Here is a 22,771-nt window from a genome sequence, read left to right as displayed (position 1 = left end):
TATGAAAGCATTGGGGCGCCTGGGTGGCTCAGTTGGTTAAGCTTCTGACTTCAGCTCAGGTCATGATCTCACGGTTTGTGAGTTTGAGCCCCGCATTGGGCTCTGTGCTGACAGCTCAGAGCCTGGAGCCTGTTTTGGATTCTGTGTCTCCCTCTCTCTCTCTGCCTCTTCCCTGCTTGTGTTCTCTCTCTCTCTCTCAAAAATAAACATTTAAAAAATTATGAAGGCATTGCTCTATTTTTGCTTTTTAGCTTCTGCTGTTGATAAATTTAAACTTAGTTTTACTTTCATTTTTGTGTTTTCTGTGTATTTTTTCTGAAAGCTTATAGGATCTACTTTTAATTCTCAACATGGCAAAATTTTACAGTAATACATCTTTGCATAGGTCTCTACATTATTTGAAGTACTTTTGTCTGGTTTCCATCATCGCTGTTTTTTCTTTCTGGTAACCTTATGTTTTGGTAATGAACATTCTGGACTGCTTCTCTGATTTTCCCAATTTTTCTGTTTTTCTTATTTTTGTGTTTCTGCTTTCCTTTCTGACAGATTTTTTTCAACTTTACACATTTCCATTGAATTTTTCCTTTCTGCTTTTTTTTTTTAAAAAGATGATTTATTTATTTTGAGAGAGAGAGGAGAAAGAGAATCCCAAGCAGGCTCCATGCTGTCAGCACAGAGCCCGATGTGGAGTTTGAACCCACGAACCCTGAGATCATAATCTGAGCCAAAATCAAGAGTCAGACGCTTAACAGAACCACTCAGGCAATCCTCCTTTCTGCTTTATTTTTAATTTCCAAGAGTTTTCTTGGTTCCCTGAAATTTTTTTATTTTTTTTGTAGATCTTGTTTTGTAAATGTAATACGTTTTTTCATTGATAAATGATGGTTTGTTTTTTTTTTAAAGTTTATATGCACAGAAAATCTTTCTCCAAGTTGCTTTTTGTTTGTTGGTTTTTTATCTCTTCAGATACCTGGTAGTCTTTGGTTTTCTGCTTATAACTGAATGACTAAAGTGTAGATAAGGAAACAGAATGTGGGAGAAACTGTTGACTATGAACTCCACTATAGGATGATATATCTGTAATCCTTTATTGGGGGAAAATCCTGTTGTCAGTATCTTCAGGTCTTTTTCTTGGGCTAGGCAGTTTTCTCAAATATTTAGTCTCTTGCCTGGAGGGGAGTGGTTTGGCTGTCCAGGTTCCTAGCCATTGCTTGTCTCTTTTTCATTTTCTTCCTATGCTTAGCCTTTTAACAGTAAATAAAAGAAATCCTTTTGTTCTCAAAGTAGAGATTTAAGAGATAGCGAAAGCAGATGTATATCTTTAATATCCATTTCTCCTAAGGAGTCTATTTTATCTTACATGTCACTTTACAGCTTTTTTTGAACAAGGCATGTTATTTAATTTTTATAACTTATTCACTAATACCTGTAAATATTTAAATTCCATTTTTCAGAAAACTTAGGCTTTTTTCTGCCTTTTCCTTTTCTTCCTTCACCTTACCCCTTGACAAGAGTAAAATGTTTACAACATAAGGACCTACATGTGGTCAAAGATGATTTAGGGAACTCAGTATATATTCTAACAAAGTTACATCATAAGACTATACTTGATTATTTGGACTTTATCTAAAATTGCTATTCAGTTTAATAAGTGCCAGATGGGGCACCTCGGTGGCTCAGTTGATTGAGTGTCCGGCTCTTGCTGCCGGCTCAGGTCCTGATCCCAGGATTGTGGGATTGAGCCCTGCATTGGTCTCTGTGCTGACAGCATGGAACCAGCTTGGGATTCTCTCTCTCCCTCTCTCTGTGCCCCTCCCCTGTTCACTCTTGTGCTCACGTACGCGCGCTCTCTCTGTCTCAAAATAAACTTCAAAATATATATACGTGTGTGTGTGTGTATAATTCCACAAATTTTCTAACATCTCACTGGGTGAAAGATTTGAAGAAAATACATGGCAAAGTCTGAAGATGTCCCTAATAGGGACACGTGGCCTATTTGTATATTTCCTTTTCTTAGACCTGGTCTAGCATTTGTTGATTTCCTGCTTTGTATCTTATTCAATAAATGATGTTTTACATTTTATAATTTATCATTTATAGGGTATGGCCCAGTGCTATCACTTATGGATCATTTATTTTATGTTTATTTTTGTTTTTTTTTTTTTTTAATTTTTTTTTTTCAACGTTTTTTATTTATTTTTGGGACAGACAGAGAGAGACAGAGCATGAACGGGGGAGGGGCAGAGAGAGAGAGGGAGACACAGAATCGGAAACAGGCTCCAGGCTCCGAGCCATCAGCCCAGAGCCTGACGCAGGGCTCGAACTCACGGACCGCGAGATCGTGACCTGGCTGAAGTCGGACGCTTAACCGACTGCGCCACCCAGGCGCCCCAATTTTATGTTTATTTTTGAGAAAGAGCGCGTGCAGGGGAGGGGCAGAGAGAGGGAGACACAGAATCTGAAGCAGTCTCCAGGCTCTGAGCTGTCAGCACCCCCTGATGTGAGCCTTGAGCTCAAACTGCGAAATCATGACCTGAGCTGAAGTCAGACGCATAACTGACTGAGCCACCCAGGCGCCCCGGATCATTTTTCTTTATAAAAGAAGTTTTTGGGAATTTTCTTTGGTTGAATTATTCCATTTTTTAAAATAATATTTTATTAGAAAAGTGAATTAGACATGAGAATGGCACATGAGCAAGTAACACATTTGTAGCTTCTTTGGTGAGTTATGGAGGGGAAGTTAAAAAAAATTTATTTTTTCCAGTGGTTTATCTTTGCATTATGAAGAAATAACCAAAGGACCAAATTGTGTAATTCGAGGTGTTACAGCTAGGGGCCCTGTAAACTCTTGTCAAGGCAAGGTAAGCATTGTACTGAAATATTATAATACATGTTTATTTCTTTTGTCATAGAAATGAAATGGAAAATTTCAAATTGGATAACATGTATTTGTGACAGGATGACAATATGGTGTTCCTAAGAATTAGGAATATTTCACTGAACTTTTACATCTCTAAGGAAAACTAGCATGTTTGCCTTTGTTTAACAGTAAATTAGATATTTTTCGCTGTCTTCATATTCATTCCAGTCTTCTAATATTCAAAGTCATTTTTTCAACAGTGACCCAGTACTATGTTTCTTTTTTCTCTTCAACTTTTTAGAACACAAAAGTATGAGAAACTTTAGCTCACATTTATGAACGTATTGGGTTTGGTATTTGGATTAAAGGAAAGTGGTTGAGGAGGGATAAGGTTAGGAAAGTAAAAAATACAAATTCCAATAAGGTAATTTTTCAGTCAGGTATATAAAGCAGCTAGTAGATTTACATGACGAAAGGGATTACTATGGCTAATAACAAGTAATACATAGCCTTTTTTCACTGCATCATTAACTTACAATATGTATTTAAATTTTTTCTGTCAAAATGGTGTTTAAAATAGAGCATGTGAATGTCTTTAAATACTGTATGCTATACTGTATTGTTTAGTCAAATTAAAGGTCAAGTTCTGTACATCTTTTGGAATTCAGAGTTTTCTGGAAGAAGAACTTGAAAATCAGGGAAATTTGACTTTAGTAAGATAAGCTTACTAAAAAAACTAAAATGATTTCTAGGTTTTTATAATCTTTTTTGAAATAACTTTATATTTACAGAAGAGTTGGAAATACAGTATAGAGAGTTTGCATATGCTCTTTACCCAGTTTCCTTTATTAGTCTTATATAGTCAGCATTTATCCATTCTAAGAAATTAACATTGCTACAATACTAGTAACAAAACTGTGAACTTTATTCACATTTTACCAGTTTTTTTGTTTTGTTTTGTTTTTACTAATAACTAGTGTTTCAATCCAGGATCTAATCTAGAGTACTACATTGCATTTAGAGATTTCTAGATTTTTGGTATTTTACACTTCACTATTTTCTGTATTTTTTGTAATCCCCATCTTGATTCTGATTATTCAAAGGTTATTCCTTTTGAATTAGAAGAAGCTGGTATCTCTAAGGGAGTAATAGAAGTTAATTTTTTTGACCTTTATTTCTTACATACATAAATGATAATTTTAGTATAAATTTACTGAATAGATTTCTGTAATGTTATGGAAATGAAAAGCAAAAGTCAGAATTGAGATGATAAACTACTGAGCTATTTAGGACTTGGATTTAATTAAAGTAATTTTTTTCAACAGAATTTTAATTTGAAGGTTATTCTGCCGGGTTTAAAAGAAGACACACAGATTTTAAAAATTAGATTACTACCAGGTAATGTTTTAAGAAATACTCCTAATAATCACCTTTAAAATAATATTCCTATTATAAAATACAATGATGAGATGGTTTTTCGTTTGGTTATGGTATAAGTCTTGAAAATACATTTGAATGTGAAACAAATCACTGACAGAAATGACTAATAGAACAAAAAAGGAAAACCTTTAGGAAGACATTATTAAAGCTCTGAAGTAGTTGGGAGAAAGGGAATATTGAAAATGTATTAGGGAACCACTCTTAGAAATATACTAATTAGGCTTATATTAGAGCCGGACCTGTCTTTATCTTTTCTGATATAACTGTAAATGTTTCATTTTTTTTAAAAAGAAAAGTTTTTCATGAATTTATGTTGTTAATTTGATAATGATTTAGCAACTTGATAATGAAGTTACCTTAAAGTAACAGGGTAGGAAATGCTGGCTAATTTGAGAGGCAGTCTGTCCTAGGTTCAAGATAATACATTCTGGTATTAGCCCTTCTGGGTTTGAATCTAAGCTCTGTAATTTATGAGTTATGTAAAGTTGTCTTATACCACAGTTTCCTCAAGTATAAAATGAGACATCTACTCTCTCATGGTTGTTATGAGGATTAAATGAGTTAATATAGGCAACCCTCACTTTGCAAGATTTTTTGGTAACTGAATGGAGGACACAGTTCCAATATATATGAGTTCTTACTAACAGTACTGTGCAAAGTGAGATCTGCTTGTAAAATACCTACAATAGTGATTGGTATGTCAGTTTTAGCTCTGTGTTATTAATAATAGTTTTGTCATATCTTTGTTCACATGACTCTGTACCATTTATTTGAAAAAAATTTTTTTAACATATATTTATTTTTGAGAGACAATGAGAGGCAGAGCATGAGCAGGGGAGGGGGAGAGAGAGAGAGGAAGACACAGAATCTGAAGCAGGCTCCAGGCTCTGAGCTGTTTGTTAGCAAAGAGCCTGACACGGGGCATGAACTCACAAACTACGAGGCCATGACCTGAGCTGAAGTTGGATGTTCAACCCACTGAGCCACCCAGGTGCCCCACTTTGTACCATTTTTGGATGTGAAAAGAAACATGTTAGCTACATCCTTGTACAAATTCAAATAGTTTGATGCTTCCCTCAAGCATAAATTGATGAAGATGTTTAAATTAGCACATTGGTAGAAGTATAAGAATAAAATTGTTGGAGTACCTGCCTGGCTCATTTGGAAGAGCATATGGCTCTTGATCAAGGTTGTAAGTTTGAGCACTGTGTTCAGTGTAGAGATTACATGCACGCACACACACTTTTTAAAAAAATATTAAACGCTAATAAACACTTGCAGTGCTTTTATTTTAGAGGTTAGCTAAAAGGATAGATTTGAGTAGTGAAATCCTTAGTAACCAGATGGTATGGCATTATTTTTGAATTTGACAATGAAAATTGTGAAGTAAAAAGTAGCATGGTATGATGATAATAGTCAAGAAGTTTCAAATTACTTAGAACATAAACCTGAGTCTGCTGCTTACTAGTCATGTGACCTGGACAAGATACTTCTCTCTGGATTCCAGTTTTCTCATTTATAAAATGAGGATAATATATTGCCCTTTTCATTAAGATTATTGTGAAGATTATGAGAATAGTGCTTAAAACTTAACACACTGCATGGCATATAGTAAAAAGTAAATGTTGCTAACATTAGTGTTTTTCGTAACTGTTCTTTGTGAATTTTTGTTATCAGCATTTATCATAAATTGTATTTAAAAGCATCAATGTTTATGGAGCACATCAAATCATCTTGGTACAGTAGTGTGAACAACCTCTTTGATCTAAGAGGAAACTTGTAGCTTGCTTGTAACATCAAAGTAGTGGACAAACAAGTAAATTATCTGGTTATATCATTACATAAACTAATCCTTTGAATACTGTTAACCTAAAATGTGTTTTTTTCTTAATATGTTTTTGAGAAACTAATCATTGTGTAAAGTTAAAGTGAGTAAAAGTATTTTTTAAAAATTCTTCTTGAATATTTTTTTTCCAGGATCTCTTTAAGGTTTTACACCTGTAGGTAATTTCTAGCATTAGTTACTGTGTTATAGCTTGTTGCATAAAACTAAGTCTAGACCTCAAATACATACTTGAGACAACTCTGATCATTCATAGAATCTATACATTTTGGGGATAGAAATGGTTAAACATGGATATTGCTTATTTTTTTCTTGTCATTTTTAAGATCTTAAAACTTGAAATGTTACAAGCTGTTGTTGTTGTTTCAGTATTTCAGTCTCTATTAGAAACTTGAATCTGTATTTCATTATGTAATTTTCTGGTAGGTCCCCCTCATCGATTGAAAGTGAAACCTGATTCTGAAATTTTAGTTATAGAAAATGGAACAGCTTTCCCATTTCAGGTAGAAGTTCTGGATGAATCAGACAATATAACAACACAACCAAAATTGATTGTTCATTGTAAGGTAAGTTACTGTAGGGTAAGAAGAATATGTAGATTTTATTTTGAGTCCTATGGTAGTCAGTGGACTTGACTGTCTCTTGTACCTACTTTATAGTGAGACTTAAATTGTATTTAGGCCTTTAATGATTATTCCATGGAGAAATTTGTGGGTATCTCATTGCCTATACTTTCAGCATCTGTAAGCCAGTAAAAGTGTTAACTGTATCAAGTTTCATAAAGAATTTTATAGACAAAACATTTTTGTTTTGTCTACAAATAGACCCATCCTTTCTTGGTCCATTCCCCTCAGTTTAGATGAAGTATTTAATTTATGGGTAGAATGATCTTTCAGGGTTAGGGATGGGTAGACAAATGAAAATAAGTTAAAATTTAAAAAAAGGCACAAAAAGAAAAGGAAAACCCAAATAGGTAAAATTTAAAAAAAGAATAGTGGTTGAGGAAGTTGGTGTTTCAGAAGACATAAATTTTAGTTAGAATTATAGAAAATTACTCTTTTCATTCAGCAGTTGTCTAGAGTATCAGTGAATTCTGTTTCACTTTTTCCAATTTATAGCCAAAAATAGTAGCTGTATTTGAAATTATTTGAAAATTTAAATAATAGTTCTTGAATAATTTGGTACATTTGGGGTCTTACAATTATTTTGTATGTTTTCAATAGTTTTTCGGGGCTCCAAACCTTCCAGTCTACGTTGTAGACTGCAGCAGTTCTGGAACCAGTATTTTAACAGGATCTGCAATTCAAGTGCAGAACATTAAAAAAGACCAGACTCTGAAAGCAAAAATTGAAATACCTGTAAGTTGTTATTGTTATTCATTGATATTATGTTGTTTTCATACAAATATTTTTAACAGCTTTATAATATTTTAATATTTGACACTTAAAAATGAGGTATTTGTGGTTCTTTTAGCTAAGGTGAAGAAAAAGGCAATGTGAAATGGTATAGTGAGTAACATTTTGTATTAGTAATTTTGATTAAAGCTTTTATAATATCTATGGCTATTGATTACATATTCCTAAAATTAATTTTTTCTTCTATTAAAATGTGGTATTTATGTGTCAGTTTTATTTTTTTGTTTCTTATAGTTAACACTTGTTTCTTAGAAAGTTTGGTAAACAACCAGTGAAGGACATATAAATAATTCATATGTATAATTTTAAAAATAAATACATGGTTACTATTTTCAATCAGAGTTTTGTGGTAATGTACTAGTAGGATACTTGTTACTGGATGGATATACATCATGGCTGAAGGTGAAGCCAGCCTGGAAGAGGGCCAGCAACTGACCTCCTAAGGTTGCAAAATAAGACAACAGATACTTAAGTTAAATATTTCAATGTGATTTCTCCATTATTGGTATTGTAGATGATGAGTAATCTAACCAATTGATTAACTGATGCCTTTCTACTCATTATACATCAATTAACATATCTTGAGTCACAAAAGGTCAAAACACGACTGTGTTGTTTTCACTAGAATGAGATGGCTCGTTACTTCATTCCTCTTCTTTACAAACTGATTATATTGATAACCTTCAAATAACTGTTATGCAGTTTTTTAAATTCAGTAATGTGGGCAGCAGGCTTTTGAGCATACTATCTTGCAGTAGATCAGGAAGAAGAGACTTGGAGTTTGGGAGGAATCTGGGTTTGGGAGCAAAGAGTAACAAACATTAGGAATTACATAAATACTGTAGAACAGCAGCAGGCAGAAGACCAAGAATCTAGATCAGATATGCAATTAGAAAATGTTGTCCAAAGGCAGTAACTCTTGAGTTTGAATCAAGTAAATGCAATATGCTTATAGTAAAGATGTATTTGTTATTTCCCTGATAATTGTGTAAGGTAGGAATTTTATATATATCATCATTCATTTGAATGGGCTTTGATAGGAATGACTACAACTGGATGAGGAAGGAGAAATGGGCTAAATAAGATTGAAAAAGTATTTTAGGCTTAGGCTTACTTTGAATTTTGTATATCCTGTGGAATGCACTGTGACCTAGATTATGAAATAATGAATGTAATGTTTTAATTTTTCATGCCTTTAAAATCAGTTTAGTGTAATCCAGTTTATCTGTACTGATATGTGGAAAATTGTTGTGCCCATAATAAAATTTGTGCCAGCTTAGCCTTCATGGCATCTAGAGTTCTCATTTAGCTATAAACAACCTTATTCACTCAGTTTCAGTGTATTCAATGTATTGCTTCAATATAAATAGTGTATTTTATGGCAACTATTTTCTGATTTTATGGGAAGTTACTAATTTCATACATTTTTATTCTTATTAATAGACGATAGTCACCAAATCTGTCATGTGATTACAAATAAGGGAGAGCGAATCTTTTTAAATCCAAATATGCTAGTTTTTGGCTTTAAGAATGTGGCCACTGTCATTATTTATAACTTGATGGTATAAAATAGGAATTATTAATGGTATAGTGTGATCTTAATGCCAAAACTTATGGATATTAACAGTATATAAGATGATCTTCCATAATATTGGACATAAATTCTTAAGCAATGTAGAAGACTCACCACTGAAGCCCAAAAATAGGTTTTCAAAAAGTGCAGATGTCATTCAGTATATCTTTCTGTGCTCTTTTCCTAGAGTTGTAAAGATGTGGCACCCGTGGAGAAGACTATTAAGTTGCTTCCTAGTAGCCATGTTGCGAGATTACAGATATTCAGTGTGGAAGGACAAAAGGCAATCCAGATCAAACATCAGGATGAGGTTAATTGGATAGCAGGCGATGTTATGCATAATCTTATTTTTCAAATGTATGATGAAGGAGAAAGAGAAATCCATATAACATCAGCTTTAGCAGATAAAATTAAAGTAAGTATCTCCAAATAGTTATTCACAAGAATTTTGTTCATTTTATGATTGGAAGACTCTGAACAAGAAGTTTTATCAGGTAGCTTCTAAGAAGCTTATCAGAGACAAATAGTACTATTATTTAAAATTTCAGGGTAGGGACACCTGGGTGGCTCAGTCAGTTAAGCTTATGATTCTTGATTTCGGATCTCATGGTTCATGGGTTTGAGCCCCATGTCAGGTCTATACCAACAGTGCGGAGCCTGCTTGTGTGTGATTATCTCTCTCCCCCTCTCCCTGCTCCTCTTCCATGTGTGTGTGCAGTCTTTCTCTCTCTCTTTCCAAAACAAAAAACAAAAAAAAATTCCACACTAAAAACTTTTTTATGCACATTCATATGAATGATTCATATGTGACAAATGCATACTTAGAGAAATGATTTGGACGCTTAGCAAAATGCCGAAGATTGGAATTCTCTTTTAGTTGTATACTTCCTGACCAACTGTATTGCTGCGGTCACGGTTAAGATTACCATACCAAAGCAATGTATAGTATTTGTAGCTGCTCTAAAGGCACTAAACCAAAGGTCTGTTAAAGGCAGACAGTGAAACATTGCTGTTACTGTTTTAACTACAGGGCCCTGATTTGACCATTTGAAATTGGCATATCACTCTCTAAAAGCCTGATCTTAGAAAACAGTTTTGTAGATTCTCAGCAGTTTCATATGGTCCTCATCAATCTGTTGTAATTTAAATTTATCATTTGCACCTTGTTAGGGTAAATCTGTATGTTGAAACCTAACATCTCATTTAACAGAACCAAATCAAAATAGATTGTTGTCACCTACAGTAGATACCTGTAGCACTCCTCTTATGATTGATTGTAAGACTAGTGGGCATTCTGTGCTTCCTCCTTTCAAGGTACAGTCAGTTCTGCTATAATGAAACACATGCATTTTTTTAAAACTTATTTTTAATGTTTATTTATTTTTGAGAGAGAGAAAAACAGCACAAGCTCGGGAGGGACAGAGAGAGAGGGAGATGCAGAATCCAAAGCAGGCTCCAGGCTCAGAGCTGTCAGCGCAGAGCCCAATGTAGGACTTGAACCCATGAACCTTGAGATCATGACCTGAGCCAAAGTCGGACGCTCAAACAACTGAGCCACCCAGACACCCCAAAACACATGCATTTCTTAAAATCACTGTGCCAGATAAAAGGGTAAAAACAAATAAAAATCACAGGGTTTATGGGGGAAATGGGAATTAGAGGCACAGTACTCAAATTTTATCAGTCACCCATTAAAAAAAGATAGAAGGGGTGCCTGGGTGGCTCAGTTGGTTAAGCGTCTGATTCTTGGTTTCACCTCAGGTCATGGTTCATGAGATCGAGCCCTGAGTCAGGCTCCATGCTCATAGCATGGAGCCTGCTTGGGATTTTCTCTCTCTGCTCCTCCCCTGCTCACGTGCCACTGTCTCTCTCTCTCTCTCAAAATAAACATTAAATAAAAACATTAAAAAAAAAGAATACAGCCTTAAAAATTAAAAAAAAAAACTAATAAAGTAGTCCCAAAACATTAGTAACAATAACACATTAAATGATTAAAAAGTCCATAAACACTAAGATAATATGTCAGTTTACTTTGTAGAACTGAGTGCAAGAAGGGTTGCAGCTTGTGGGTTACTGTGAAGTTGTGGAAACTCCACTAAGTGTGGACATGTGTGGCTCAATATACATAATCACCTGAGGTGGCTGGCAGGTTTGAGTTATGTTACTTGTGTATTTCTGCATGGATTGGTTTAGCTGGGGACAGTTTTCTGGGTTCATCTATTGTTTTCATGGATGAAATTGTACATAAGACATAAAATTTGCTTTATTCTCAAACTGTTCTCTAATTTTTTAATATCATTGAAACAAATATGCATTTTCAAACCAAACGTTATAGAACTGACTGTACTTTTTCGCTTGTCATCCATAAAGAAAACTCCTTAAATCTTGTGTGAGAAAATAATTTTTAAAAATCCAGTTTTCTTTAAGGCAGTTAGAGACAAATAATTCCCCCTTTCTCTGGAAAGCCAACATTTGCAGGCCCTTATATAAGGGGTCCCAATTAACTAAATTTGTGGAGAGTTACTATGTGGGATAGGAGGTAATTATTTCTTTGTACTATTTCATCCTATAGTCATCTTGAGTTTCCAGATATAGGATCTAATATTTAGCCTGTGTATGGCGTGTGGCAGGAGGGCAGAAGGAGAGGGAAAGAGAATCTCAAGCAGGCTCCACTTCCAGTGCAGAGCCTGACTGTGAGATCATGACCTGAGCCAAAACCAACAATTAGATGCTTAACTGACTGAGCCATTCAGGGTGCCCCCTTGGGATCTGACATTTTAAAAGAATTGTTCAGTAGGGGTTCAGCTGCCTTTACTTTGAAATCTTACTTGAAATATCCCTTGTCCCATCCAGTTTCTTTTTTCCCTCCGTAATGAAGGACTAGAGAATTGATAGAGAAATAATCCTGATCCTTCTTGGAAGGGGAGGCTACTTGTGTTTTATCTATATCAGTAGACTTAAAGTTGAGTGATTTAATAGTGGTGCCAGGAACCTGGCTTCTGAACTGGTTCCTTGCTTTCTCATAGTTAGGTTCCCACATTGTGGTTTCTTATCAAGATTAAGAAGAAACATTGACTTGAGAGCCTCTACCTGTATATAACCTTCTTTTTGCCGTTCAATAAGCATGTGACCAGCATTTGACACCTTTTGGCTCAAATTTAGTAGTTAAATACTTCTTGGGTTCCAAAGATTTTAAAACATGCACCTCTTTATTGGCAATAAAAGATATCAAATGTTATTTTATTATATGTATAGTTTTTAAAGTGATTTCTGTGGTCTTTAGAGAGTTCTCCAATATTGAGGAAAGTTAGCCCTGAGCTGGGAATCTATTGAAAGGATAGCACGGCTAGAGTGGGAGGAAGAAAGCCTTTTTGAAAAGTATAACTCCTGCTTTTTCCATTATTTAAATTAAAAAAAAAAAGGTGTCTGTACAGACTTACATATATATTTACATATATTTTTATATATATGATACAGTATAAAAGATGATTAAAATTAAAAAGGTGTGACTAAGAAGATTAGAACAGCTTAAACTGTGAAACCTTAAGAATCACAACTATAGAAGGCTAAAAGGGAAAGTTGAACTAAGAATTCTTACATAGAAAAGATTGGAAGTTAAAAAGTAGGATAGAAGTAGGGTGCTCAACTTAAAAAAGGGATCAAGTAACAAATTAGTATGTGGAATGCAAGAGATTTAAAATGAAAGAGCTAAAAGCATCCAAGAATGGATTAAGACTCAAAGGTAGCCAGAATGGTAGATGATTTGTTTTCTCATCTTAGTGAATAGGAGTTAACCCAGATCTCATTCAAAGCCCCCATTAAGAGGTTTCTTTTAACAAAAATTTGAATATTACTCTCAGAAATGATCATTTGATTTGATGTGTATGTTATTTTATTTTAAAAAAAAAAAATTTTTTTTAACGTTTATTTATTTTTGAGACAGAGAGAGACAGAGCATGAATGGGGGAGGGTCAGAGAGAGAGGGAGACACAGAATCCGAAACAGGCTCCAGGCTCTGAGCAGTCAGCACAGAGCCTGACGCGGGGCCTGAACTCACGGACCGCGAGATCACGACCTGAGCCAAAGTCGGACGCTTAACCCACTGAGCCACCCAGGCGCCCCAGTGTGTATGTTATTTTTAAGCTGTAGTAACCACAGTGGTAATCCTATGGCACAACGTGAAAGAAATGACTGAAAAAATTTTATTCCACTGAAAGATATGGTAACATTAACAGTGAAGACAAAGAGGAAGCATTTAAAAATTTGAGTATAGTTGACATACAATGTTATGTTAGTTTAGTTAGGTTACACACAACCTAGTGATGACAAATTTGCCTCTTCACCACAACTGTAGCTACCATCTGTCCTGTTATGTAGTTATTACGCTATCGTTGACCGTATTCTTTATGCTGTACCTTTTATTCCTATGACTTACTCATTCCATAACTGGAAGCTTGTACCTCCCTCCCCTTGACTCATTTTGCCGTACTCCCCACCCCCCTGCCCACACCTTCCCTCTGGCAACCATCAGTTTGTTCTCTGTATTTATATGTCTGATTCTGTTTTTTGTTTATTCATTTGGTTGTTACTGTTTGTTTTTTAGATTCTACTTATGAGTGGAATTATATGGCATTTGTCCAACTTATTTTACTTTGTATAATATCCTCCAGGTCCACCCATTTTGTCTTATATGGCATAATCCCACGTGTTTTATAGCTGCATAATATTCCACTGTATATATACACCACATTTCCTTATCTGTTTGTCTGTTGATGGACACTTAGGTTACTTCTATATCTTGGCTATAGTAAATAATGTTGCAGTAAACATAAAGGTACATGTATCTTTTTGAACTAGTGTTTTGTTTTCTTTGGGTAAATACCCAAAGTTTTTGTTTTCTTTGGGTATTCCACCCAAATAGTGGAATTATTGGATCATATGGTATTTCTACTTTTAATTTTTTGAGGAACCTTCATACTGTTTTCCAGAGTGGCTGCACCACTTTATATTTCCAACAGTGCATGAGGGTTCCTTTTTCTCCACATGGTTGGCAACACTTGTTATTTCTTGTGTTTTTTTATTTAGTCATTCTGACAGGTATAGAGTGATATCAGTGTAGTTTTGATTTGCATTTCCATGATGATTACTAATGTTGAGTATCTTTTCATGTGTCTGTTGGCCATCTTTATGTCTTCTTTGGAGAAATAGGTATTCAGGTCTTATGCCCATATTTTAATCGGACTCTTTTTTTTTTTTTGGTATTCAGGTGTAGGAGTTCTTTATATATTTTGGATACTAACCCTTTATTAGATACGTCATTTGCGAGTATTTTCTCCTATTCAGTAGATTGTCTTTTAGGTTTGTTGATGGTTTCCTTTACTATGCAAAATCTTTTTCTTTTCATGTGGTCTCAGTAGTTTATTTTTGCTTTTGTTTTTCTTGTCTCAGGAGACCTATCTAGAAAAATGTTGCTATGGCCAGTGTCAGAGAAATTACTGCCTTTGTTCTCTTCTATGATTTTTATGGTTTCTGGACTCACATTTGGGTCTTTAATCCATTTTGAGTCTGTTTTTGTGTATTGTGTTAGAAACTGGTCTGGTTTCATTCCTTTACACATAGCTGTCCAATTTTCCCAGCACCATTTATTGAAAAGACTGGCTTTTCCCTTTGCATATTCTTTCCTCTTTTGTCCTAGATTAATTGGTTATATAATCGTGGGTTTGTTTCTGGCTTTCTATTCTGTTCCATTGATTTATGTGTTTATTTTTATGCCAGTATCATACTGTTTTGATTACTGCAGCTTTGTAGTATGTCTTAAAATCTGGTACTATGATACCTCCAGCTCTGTTGTTCTTTCCTAGATTTCTTTGCCTATTCTGGGTCTCCTGTGGTACCATACAAATTTTAGTATTATGTGTTCTGCCTTTGTGAAAAATACTGTTGGTATTTTGATAGGGAGTGCATTGAATATGTAGATTGTTTTGGATAATATGGACATTTTAATAGTATTCTTCCAGTTCATGGGCATGGAATATCTTTCCCTTTGTTTTTGTCATCTTTAGTTTCTTTCATCAGTATTTTGTAGGTTTTGGAGTACAGGTCTTTCACCTCTTTGGTTAACTTTATTCATAAGTATTTTATTCTTTTTGGTGTAGTTGTAAAGGGTTTTTTGTTTTTTTTTTTTAATTTCTCTTTCTATACTTCATTTTTAGCATATAGAAACATTTCTGTTTTCTGGGTGTTAATTGTATATCCTGCCACTTTACTAAATTTATTACTTGTACTAGTTTTTTGGTTGGAGTCTTTAGAAGAGGGAGAAACTTCTTAATCTCACTAATATATGTATGAACCACCGTCATTTATGGTCATAAAGGGACTTTCTTTTTCTTTGGAGGTGGTAAAGATGGGTTATAATTTAACTTTGATTCTTCAGTAAGATAAGTGGCATTAGGAGTACATTAGGCTAAGCTTTATATTATTCTTAGGTCTAAAATTTCTCTTTTAGGTTAATTGGACTCCTGAGATTAACAAAGAACACTTGCTACAGGGTCTGCTTCCTGATGTACAAGTACCGACATCTGTGAAAGATATGCGCTATTGCCAGGTTTCATTCCAAGATGATCATGTGTCTTTGGAAAGTGCATTTACAGTAAGGTTCGTGGGCATATTATATTTTGAGGTATTTCAAAATTCAGCATATGATAACAAAAATACTTGTCTCCAAAGCACACCAGTGAAAGTTATTTTTAATGTAGAAAAGATTGCAATTTCTGTGAAATAAGGTAGGTTGTCTTTGGAATAAAATTTCACAGGAGATAGTGATTAATTCATCAGTCTTTTCACCTCTTTGGTTAAGTCCATTCCTAAATATTTTATTCTTTAGTATACCCTGTGCTTAATGACCCTCTGGTATCTGTAAGAACTAGAACTGTCATTAAAGGAAAGCCCTCCTAGTGCAAGCAGCAGTGAAAACACCTGTGAAATGACAGATATTAAAAAATATAAAAGATACAGCGTGATCAGTGTGTTGCTCAGAAGGAAAAATTCTTTCATTGCTCGTGATTAAAGCTGAGTCCTACCAGACCACTATGTATTACTGATAGAAAAGGGAAGACTTATGTAAATATATATAGAAAAATCTTTTACCCTGGCCTCAGTTTCTCGCTCACCTCTTCCAGTAACCTTATTCACTTGAATTCCTCCATCCGTTTTCATAGTATTTCCAGGCTCCATAGTTGAGATAAAATTTTTAGATATACTGCTCTCCACCTGCCACCTGATCTCTTGATGAGTTATTTTTACTGACCCACCTTTTCTTTCTCAGTTCTCTAGTCATAATTTCCTTTTAATCCAGCGTGGATGCTATGATTTAACACTTTGCAAGCTGTCTTTTCTCTGTTTCCATTTAGTTTAATAGTGATGTTATATAAATTGAGGTATTTTTGGAGGGGTGTTGTATTTAAGATTTAGAAAGTGAGTGATATATATATGCTTACTCTTTAGCATATTAAAACTTAAGTTTTTTCTACAGTCAAAGGTAGAACTAAAGCCTTTTCTTAACTAATTTCAGGCCACTTCCTGATGAGCCTAAACATTTAAAATGTGAGTTAAAAGGAGGAAAAACAGTACAAATGGGCCAAGAGCTTCAAGGAGAAATAGGTTAGTATGGTCTGCATTTTTTCTTTAAAATACTTTTAGAATATGTGCTTACCTACATTCACATTTTGGCATACATGATCTGAAAGGAAAGCTTTGGTTTTATATACATTTGGTGTTTTAAAATCTATTGTTAGAAAAGATTGCTGTGTTTTTACTGTCTTTGCCTAGGCTGACATAACTTTAAAATCATTTTGGCAAAAATAGTTTCTTGGGAAAATACTGGTTTTTGTTAGAATAATAATAGTTAACATTAAAACTATTAAATTAAAAGTGCAAAGTAAACGTATCAGTGAATTCACGTTTATTTTTCTTACATTTAGAATATTACCTGAATTAGAATAATATTGAATTATTTTCTTCAAATTTTGTAGTAAGATTAACGATTAACATCAAAATAGTGTTATATTTAATAAATATAAGCATACTTAAGTAGATTGTTGATTTTTTTTTTTTTGGTAGCGATTATATAAGAAACAAGTATTATTTTTTACAAAAAAATACATAAGAGGACAAAGTTACAGTGGTTTTCCTAAGCATAATTTTAAGTGTTAAAATTAAACTTTCCTTTTTTATATAGTTGTAATAGTTACAGATCAGTATGGAAATCAGATTCAAGCATTTTCACCAAGTTCTTTATCTGCGTTGGGAATTGCTGGGGTTGGACTTGACAGCTCCCATTTGAAAACTACTTTTCAGGTATGATTACTTTTCATAGCAGTTGGCTTATGCCATTGGTTTACATTTAACAACATTTGGGAAAAACTAAAATAACCAAAAGAGGTTTGATTTTGGTGTTAACAATGCAAAGTCACAAAAGGGATTAAGAAGGTTTTGTTATGATCAACTTTAAACATATGCAAAAAATAGAATAGCAGAGGTAATCCCCATGTTTCTATCACTCAGCCTCAGTAATCACCACTTTCCACTTCGCCATGTCTTTTTTTTTTTTTAAGTTTGAGAGGGAGCGCGTGCACAAGTGGAGGAGGGATAGAGAAAGAGGGAGAAAGAGAATCCCAAGTAGGTTCTGCTCAGAGCCCAATGTGGGGCTCTATCCTACCAACTGCGAGATCATGACCTGAGCTGAAACCAATCAAGTGAGCCACTCAGGCACCCCATCATTTTGAAGCAAATTCCATACGTTATAATGTCATCCATACATTGGTATGTCATACATGAAATGTCATCCATAAATATTTTGATATGTATGTAAAGGTAGTTTTTCATAAATAAATAAAATTTTAGTGCTTACATCCTGCATTAAACAGGATGCTAGTGAAAAAATTGGGGAAATTTACAGCTGTGCAGTTATTTGAGATTAGCTTGAAAAAAAATTACTGTAGTGGAATCGTTTCAGTTTAAAACAAGCAAACATGATGTATTCTGCTTGGAAAGATCAAAAACAACTCTCAGGGAAAAAAAAGATGTGGGAGTCCAGGCTTTAAGGAACCTGCCAGGCCATAGTAGGTGAGAAAGGAATTCTAAGGCCCAAGTAAAGCTGAATCCAGTTAAGGCATTTAATGCTTTTTAAAAACTCTTCTTCCTTTTAGAGTCTCCATTACAGTCTTTAACCTGACAAAGTAATCATAAGAGTAGTCTCTTTGTTGCCCTTCCTTACTAGAGTTTCTTATTCTCACTAATCTGTTGATGGTATTCTAGTTCTCACGACACAACTCACTATGTCTTAGTGCCAAAGAACTTTTAATGATGTTTTGTTTACTTTACAAAGATAAAGTTTAGTGTTTGACTTTCAAGTTTTTGCATTATTTGTCTCCACCCTATGTATATATGAAATCAGAAGATAACTATGTTTCTGCTGTATGCATGAGCAACCTGTGCCTCCTATCACTTTATGCATAGACACCCATCTTCATTCAATAATTTCTCCTAAATTATAACCTGCCTTCCTGCCTCTTCAGTTTTCCCTATTAGATTCCCATCAGCATGTAAACATGCTGTCATATTTCTCATCTTTTTTTTTTTTAAGTGTATTTATTTATTTTGAGGGAGTACGTAAAGTGGGAGAGGGGCAGAGAGATGGAGAGAGAGAATCCCAAGCAGGCTCTGTGCTGTCAGTGCAGAGCCTGATGTAGGGCTCAAACTCACAAACCGTGAGATCATTGCCTGAGCAGAAATCAAGAGTTGGACACTTAACTACCCAAGATACCCCTGTCTTACCTCTCATCTTAAAAGACAAATTATAACCCCCCCCCCCCCATCAAAACATCCTTGGGCTCTAATCCCCGTCCATCTGTTGCTCTCTTTCTCTTCTTTCCATGGTGTAACTCCTTGGAAGAGTTGTATATACTGTTTCCACATCCTTTTTTGTCATTCTAAGGCAAGGCACTCATCATTTTTTTTTCCGTTTCACCTGACCAAATCCATTGTCCATTTTCCTTTCTCATTTTATGCCACCTGTTAGATCTATCAGCATTTTATACTGTAAATTTAGACTTCATCTGCTTAGTATGGACTAAAATATCCTAAAGTATCCTACCACAGCATAATCTCCCACCTTTCTCCATAGCTCATTATTCTTCAGCCAAGGTGACTTACTTTCCTCCTGTTGTCATTTTACAACTGAGGTATACCATCTTGACTTGTTTTCAAGCATCAGGAGTCTACCCCCAGTCTCTACAGAGAAAAAATCAGAGGCTTCTGTTTTAAAACTATTTTTTAATAGTGTTTTTTTCTAAATAAAAAGTAGTTTTAATATGTTATTGATTCTTCAAATTATTTCTGCATTTGCATAAAATGTACTGCTATTCTGAAGTACATTCCTTTGATAATTTCAGCATTAGACCATAGCACCTTTCAGAATTTTATATTTAATTCTATTTGAACTCATCTACAGTTTGTAAATGCATATACAAATTTCCTTTTCAAGATAGGAAGTAAAACCAGAATAACTTCCAACAGGACTTAAACAAGAAATCATGTCTTCAAAAAGCCTTTTAATGATTCACTAATAAATATGGAATTCTAGGTTATACTTTATATATTTTCAGTTATCAGTATGTTTTACTAATGAATATTTGTTTTCCAGATATTGAAAAATTCTGAACTCATTGGGGTTTGAGTGGAAATTAAGTTTAATTATTTTGCAGTGTCTTTGTACAGAAAATGTTCTACAAACAGTTGAGAATGTCAAACATGAAATTATTTTCAGTTATCAGTATGTTTTACTAATGAATATTTGTTTTCCACATATTGAAAAATTCTGAACTCATTGGAGTTTGAGTGGAAATTAAGTTTAATTAATTTGCAGTGTCTTTGTACAGAAAATGTTCTACAAACAGTTGAGGATGTCAAACATGAAATTTTAACACTGATTATTAACATCTGATGGAGTAGGGGCACCTGGGTGGCTCAGTAGGTTAAGTGTCCGACTTCAGCTCAGGTCATGATCTCACAGTCCGTGAATTCCAGAGCTGTATCAGCTCTGTGCTGATAGCTCAGAGCCTGGAACCTGCTTCGGATTCTGTGCCTCCCTTTCTCTGCCCTTCCCCCTTCCCCTCTCTCTTTCTTTCTCAAAAATAAACATAAAAATTTTTTTTCAATCTGATGGAACAGATTTGTGCTCATCACAAATTTGAGATAAAATTGTTAACGGTTGGGGCGCCTGGGTGGCTCTGTCGGTTGAGCGTCCGACTTCAGCTCAGGTCACGATCTCATGGTTCGTGAGTTCGAGCCCCGCATCAGGCTCTGGGCTGATGGCTCAGAGCCTGGAGCCTGCTTCTGATTCTGTCTCCCTCTCTCTCTGTCCCTCCCCCATTCATGCTCTGTCTCTCTCTGTCTCAAAAATAAACATAAAAAAAAATTAAGGGTCATTGTTAAAATGAATACTAGAGTACTCGTGCCACTGTGGAATTAGTTTATATCATTCCATCACATAGCAGAAATTATAGACTAGTTTCATTGATTCCCATTAATATGCTGTGAACCTGAAATTGGGCAGTAACAAATCAAAGCCCCTACCTTCTTGGAGATCACCTTACAATGGGAAGAGCATGCAGTAGGTAGGAAATGAGGGATAAGAAAAATAAAATGGGGTAGTGGAAACAGTACCATTATATAGGGTAGTCAGGGAACACCCCTCTGATTAAGGTATCCTGTATGCAGAAACCTAACGAAAGGCCACGTAGATTGGTAAAGAATTTTGCAAACATCAGGAAAGAACAAGTGCAAAGCGCACTTTTTGGGCAGCACACTATTGGGCAAGCACACACTTTGCTGTTTGGGGAATAAAAAGCAGATGGTGGAAATAAGAGGTTAATTAGGAAAAGAGGAGATAAAAAGACATAGCACCTTTTAGATCTCTCTCTCACAAAAAAGAAATTCAGCTTCTCCTTTCAAGGAAGTGAATTTGATAGTATGCCAGTATTGGTATGTGTGCAAATTATTTGCCATTAGTTATATGCGGAAACATATCTGTATGCATAGTGGGTTAATGACAACATTTTCTTTTTCTTTTTCTTTTTTTTTTTTTGAAAACTAAACATTACATCCCTCTTTTCAATGTACCTTTCCTCACTAGGAAAATACACAAAGTATAAGTGTAAAAGGCATCAAATTTATTCCAGGCCCTCCTGGAAATAAGGATCTTTGTTTTACTTGGCGTGAATTTTCTGACTTTATTCGAGTGCAGCTAATTTCTGGACCACCAGCAAAACTTCTCCTTATAGACTGGCCAGAATTAAAGGAGGTAAGTAACTGCCTTGATTGAAGGAAAGAATTTACTATCACATGGCTTATTACTTTCAGGTTGTGAGTGGGTAGATATATTTTACTGTTGAAGTAACAGCAAATAGCAATGGTAACAATAACAAAAGGACAAAGTAATATTCTAAATACTTTGTTATTTAATTCATCACTTGTGTCCTCATTTGTTAAAGAATAGGGAGGGGCGCCTGGGTGGCGCAGTCGGTTAAGCGTCCGACTTCAGCCAGGTCACGATCTCGCGGTCCGTGAGTTCGAGCCCTGCGTCAGGCCCTGGGCTGATGGCTCGGAGCCTGGAGCCTGTTTCCGATTCTGTGTCTCCCTCTCTCTCTCTGCCCCTCCCCCGTTCATGCTCTGTCTCTCTCTGTCCCAAAAATAAATAAAAAACGTTGAAAAAAAAAAAAAAAAAAGAATAGGGAAATAACTTGAACACTGAGAAATGTACAGTGTTATTTTTGCTAGAATTTAAATTAAAAAAAATTTTTAAGAGTGTAATCACACCTTGAAATTTTATTACAGAAATTTTCGAACATGCATACAAGTGAAAATAGCATAATGAATCCCCAGGTTTAACAGTTACTGTTTTTTTCCCAATTTTGTTTCATCGTTCTGTCCTACCGTCTTAAAATGTTTTCTCTGGAGTTTGACAAAGCACATCAGATATCAAGTCATTATACACATGAAAACATTGGCATGCCTTCCTTTACAAATAGTTAAATCTTAAGTATAAACCTTGCAAATTTCTGTTAAATCTGTTGAGTTTTTACTAAATGTTTAGAATTCTGGTTTTCAAATATTTGGATTTTTGTTTTCAGTTTTGGTCTAGCAGGGCTCTACCTGTTGGTATGACAGCTTACATACTTTTCTAAAGGAAGATGAGCTTATCACCATGGTTATGGATGAAATTATTACTTTTAAAGGAGTACATCACCTAAGAAAAGTATACATTATCTGTGGTCTAGTTTGAGATTGCTCTTTTTGGTTTGTGAATTTAAAATAGATAAACAAGTGGTGACAGTGAGCTCTAAAATTTTTTTCTGTAATGTGTTGATTGAGGAGTTTTACTGTAAAGCCAGTGCTTTTTTATTTGGGAGCATTTATACTACATAAGTAATACACTTTGTGTTTAATGAAGTCAATAAAGGATTTGTTGGTTGATGACATTATGAAATAATTGTTTACCTTTGAGGTGGAAAAAATGTTGACATGGTCATCTTTTTATATGGATTTGTGTTGGGGAATGTCAAAAATAATGACAGTTTAAC

The 22,771-nt window shown here is 34.7% G+C and overlaps 1 protein-coding gene across 4 annotated transcripts in view; it reads left to right on the top strand.

The window, feature by feature from the left end:
- The window catches only part of SMCHD1 (structural maintenance of chromosomes flexible hinge domain containing 1), a 167,728-nt gene that overhangs the window by 58,675 nt on the left and 86,282 nt on the right, over positions 1–22,771 (top strand). For all 4 annotated transcript variants that reach the window (XR_006195121.1, XM_042909996.1, XM_042909997.1 and 1 more), the window contains exons 21-29: positions 2,765–2,861; positions 4,186–4,258; positions 6,570–6,709; positions 7,367–7,501; positions 9,319–9,546; positions 15,637–15,785; positions 16,702–16,790; positions 17,368–17,486; positions 21,325–21,492. Coding sequence is in view for 3 of the 4 variants with exons in the window: in XM_042909996.1 (XP_042765930.1) it covers positions 2,765–2,861; positions 4,186–4,258; positions 6,570–6,709; positions 7,367–7,501; positions 9,319–9,546; positions 15,637–15,785; positions 16,702–16,790; positions 17,368–17,486; positions 21,325–21,492 (1,198 nt within the window). In the remaining variant the exon portion in view is untranslated. The remainder of the gene's footprint in view (positions 1–2,764; positions 2,862–4,185; positions 4,259–6,569; positions 6,710–7,366; positions 7,502–9,318; positions 9,547–15,636; positions 15,786–16,701; positions 16,791–17,367; positions 17,487–21,324; positions 21,493–22,771) is intronic.

Source organism: Panthera leo, chromosome D3 (assembly GCF_018350215.1).
Source record: "Panthera leo isolate Ple1 chromosome D3, P.leo_Ple1_pat1.1, whole genome shotgun sequence".
NCBI lineage: Eukaryota > Metazoa > Chordata > Mammalia > Carnivora > Felidae > Panthera > Panthera leo.
The sequence above is the reverse complement of the archived record's forward strand: the minus strand, read 5'-3'. Positions and strand labels throughout refer to the sequence as shown.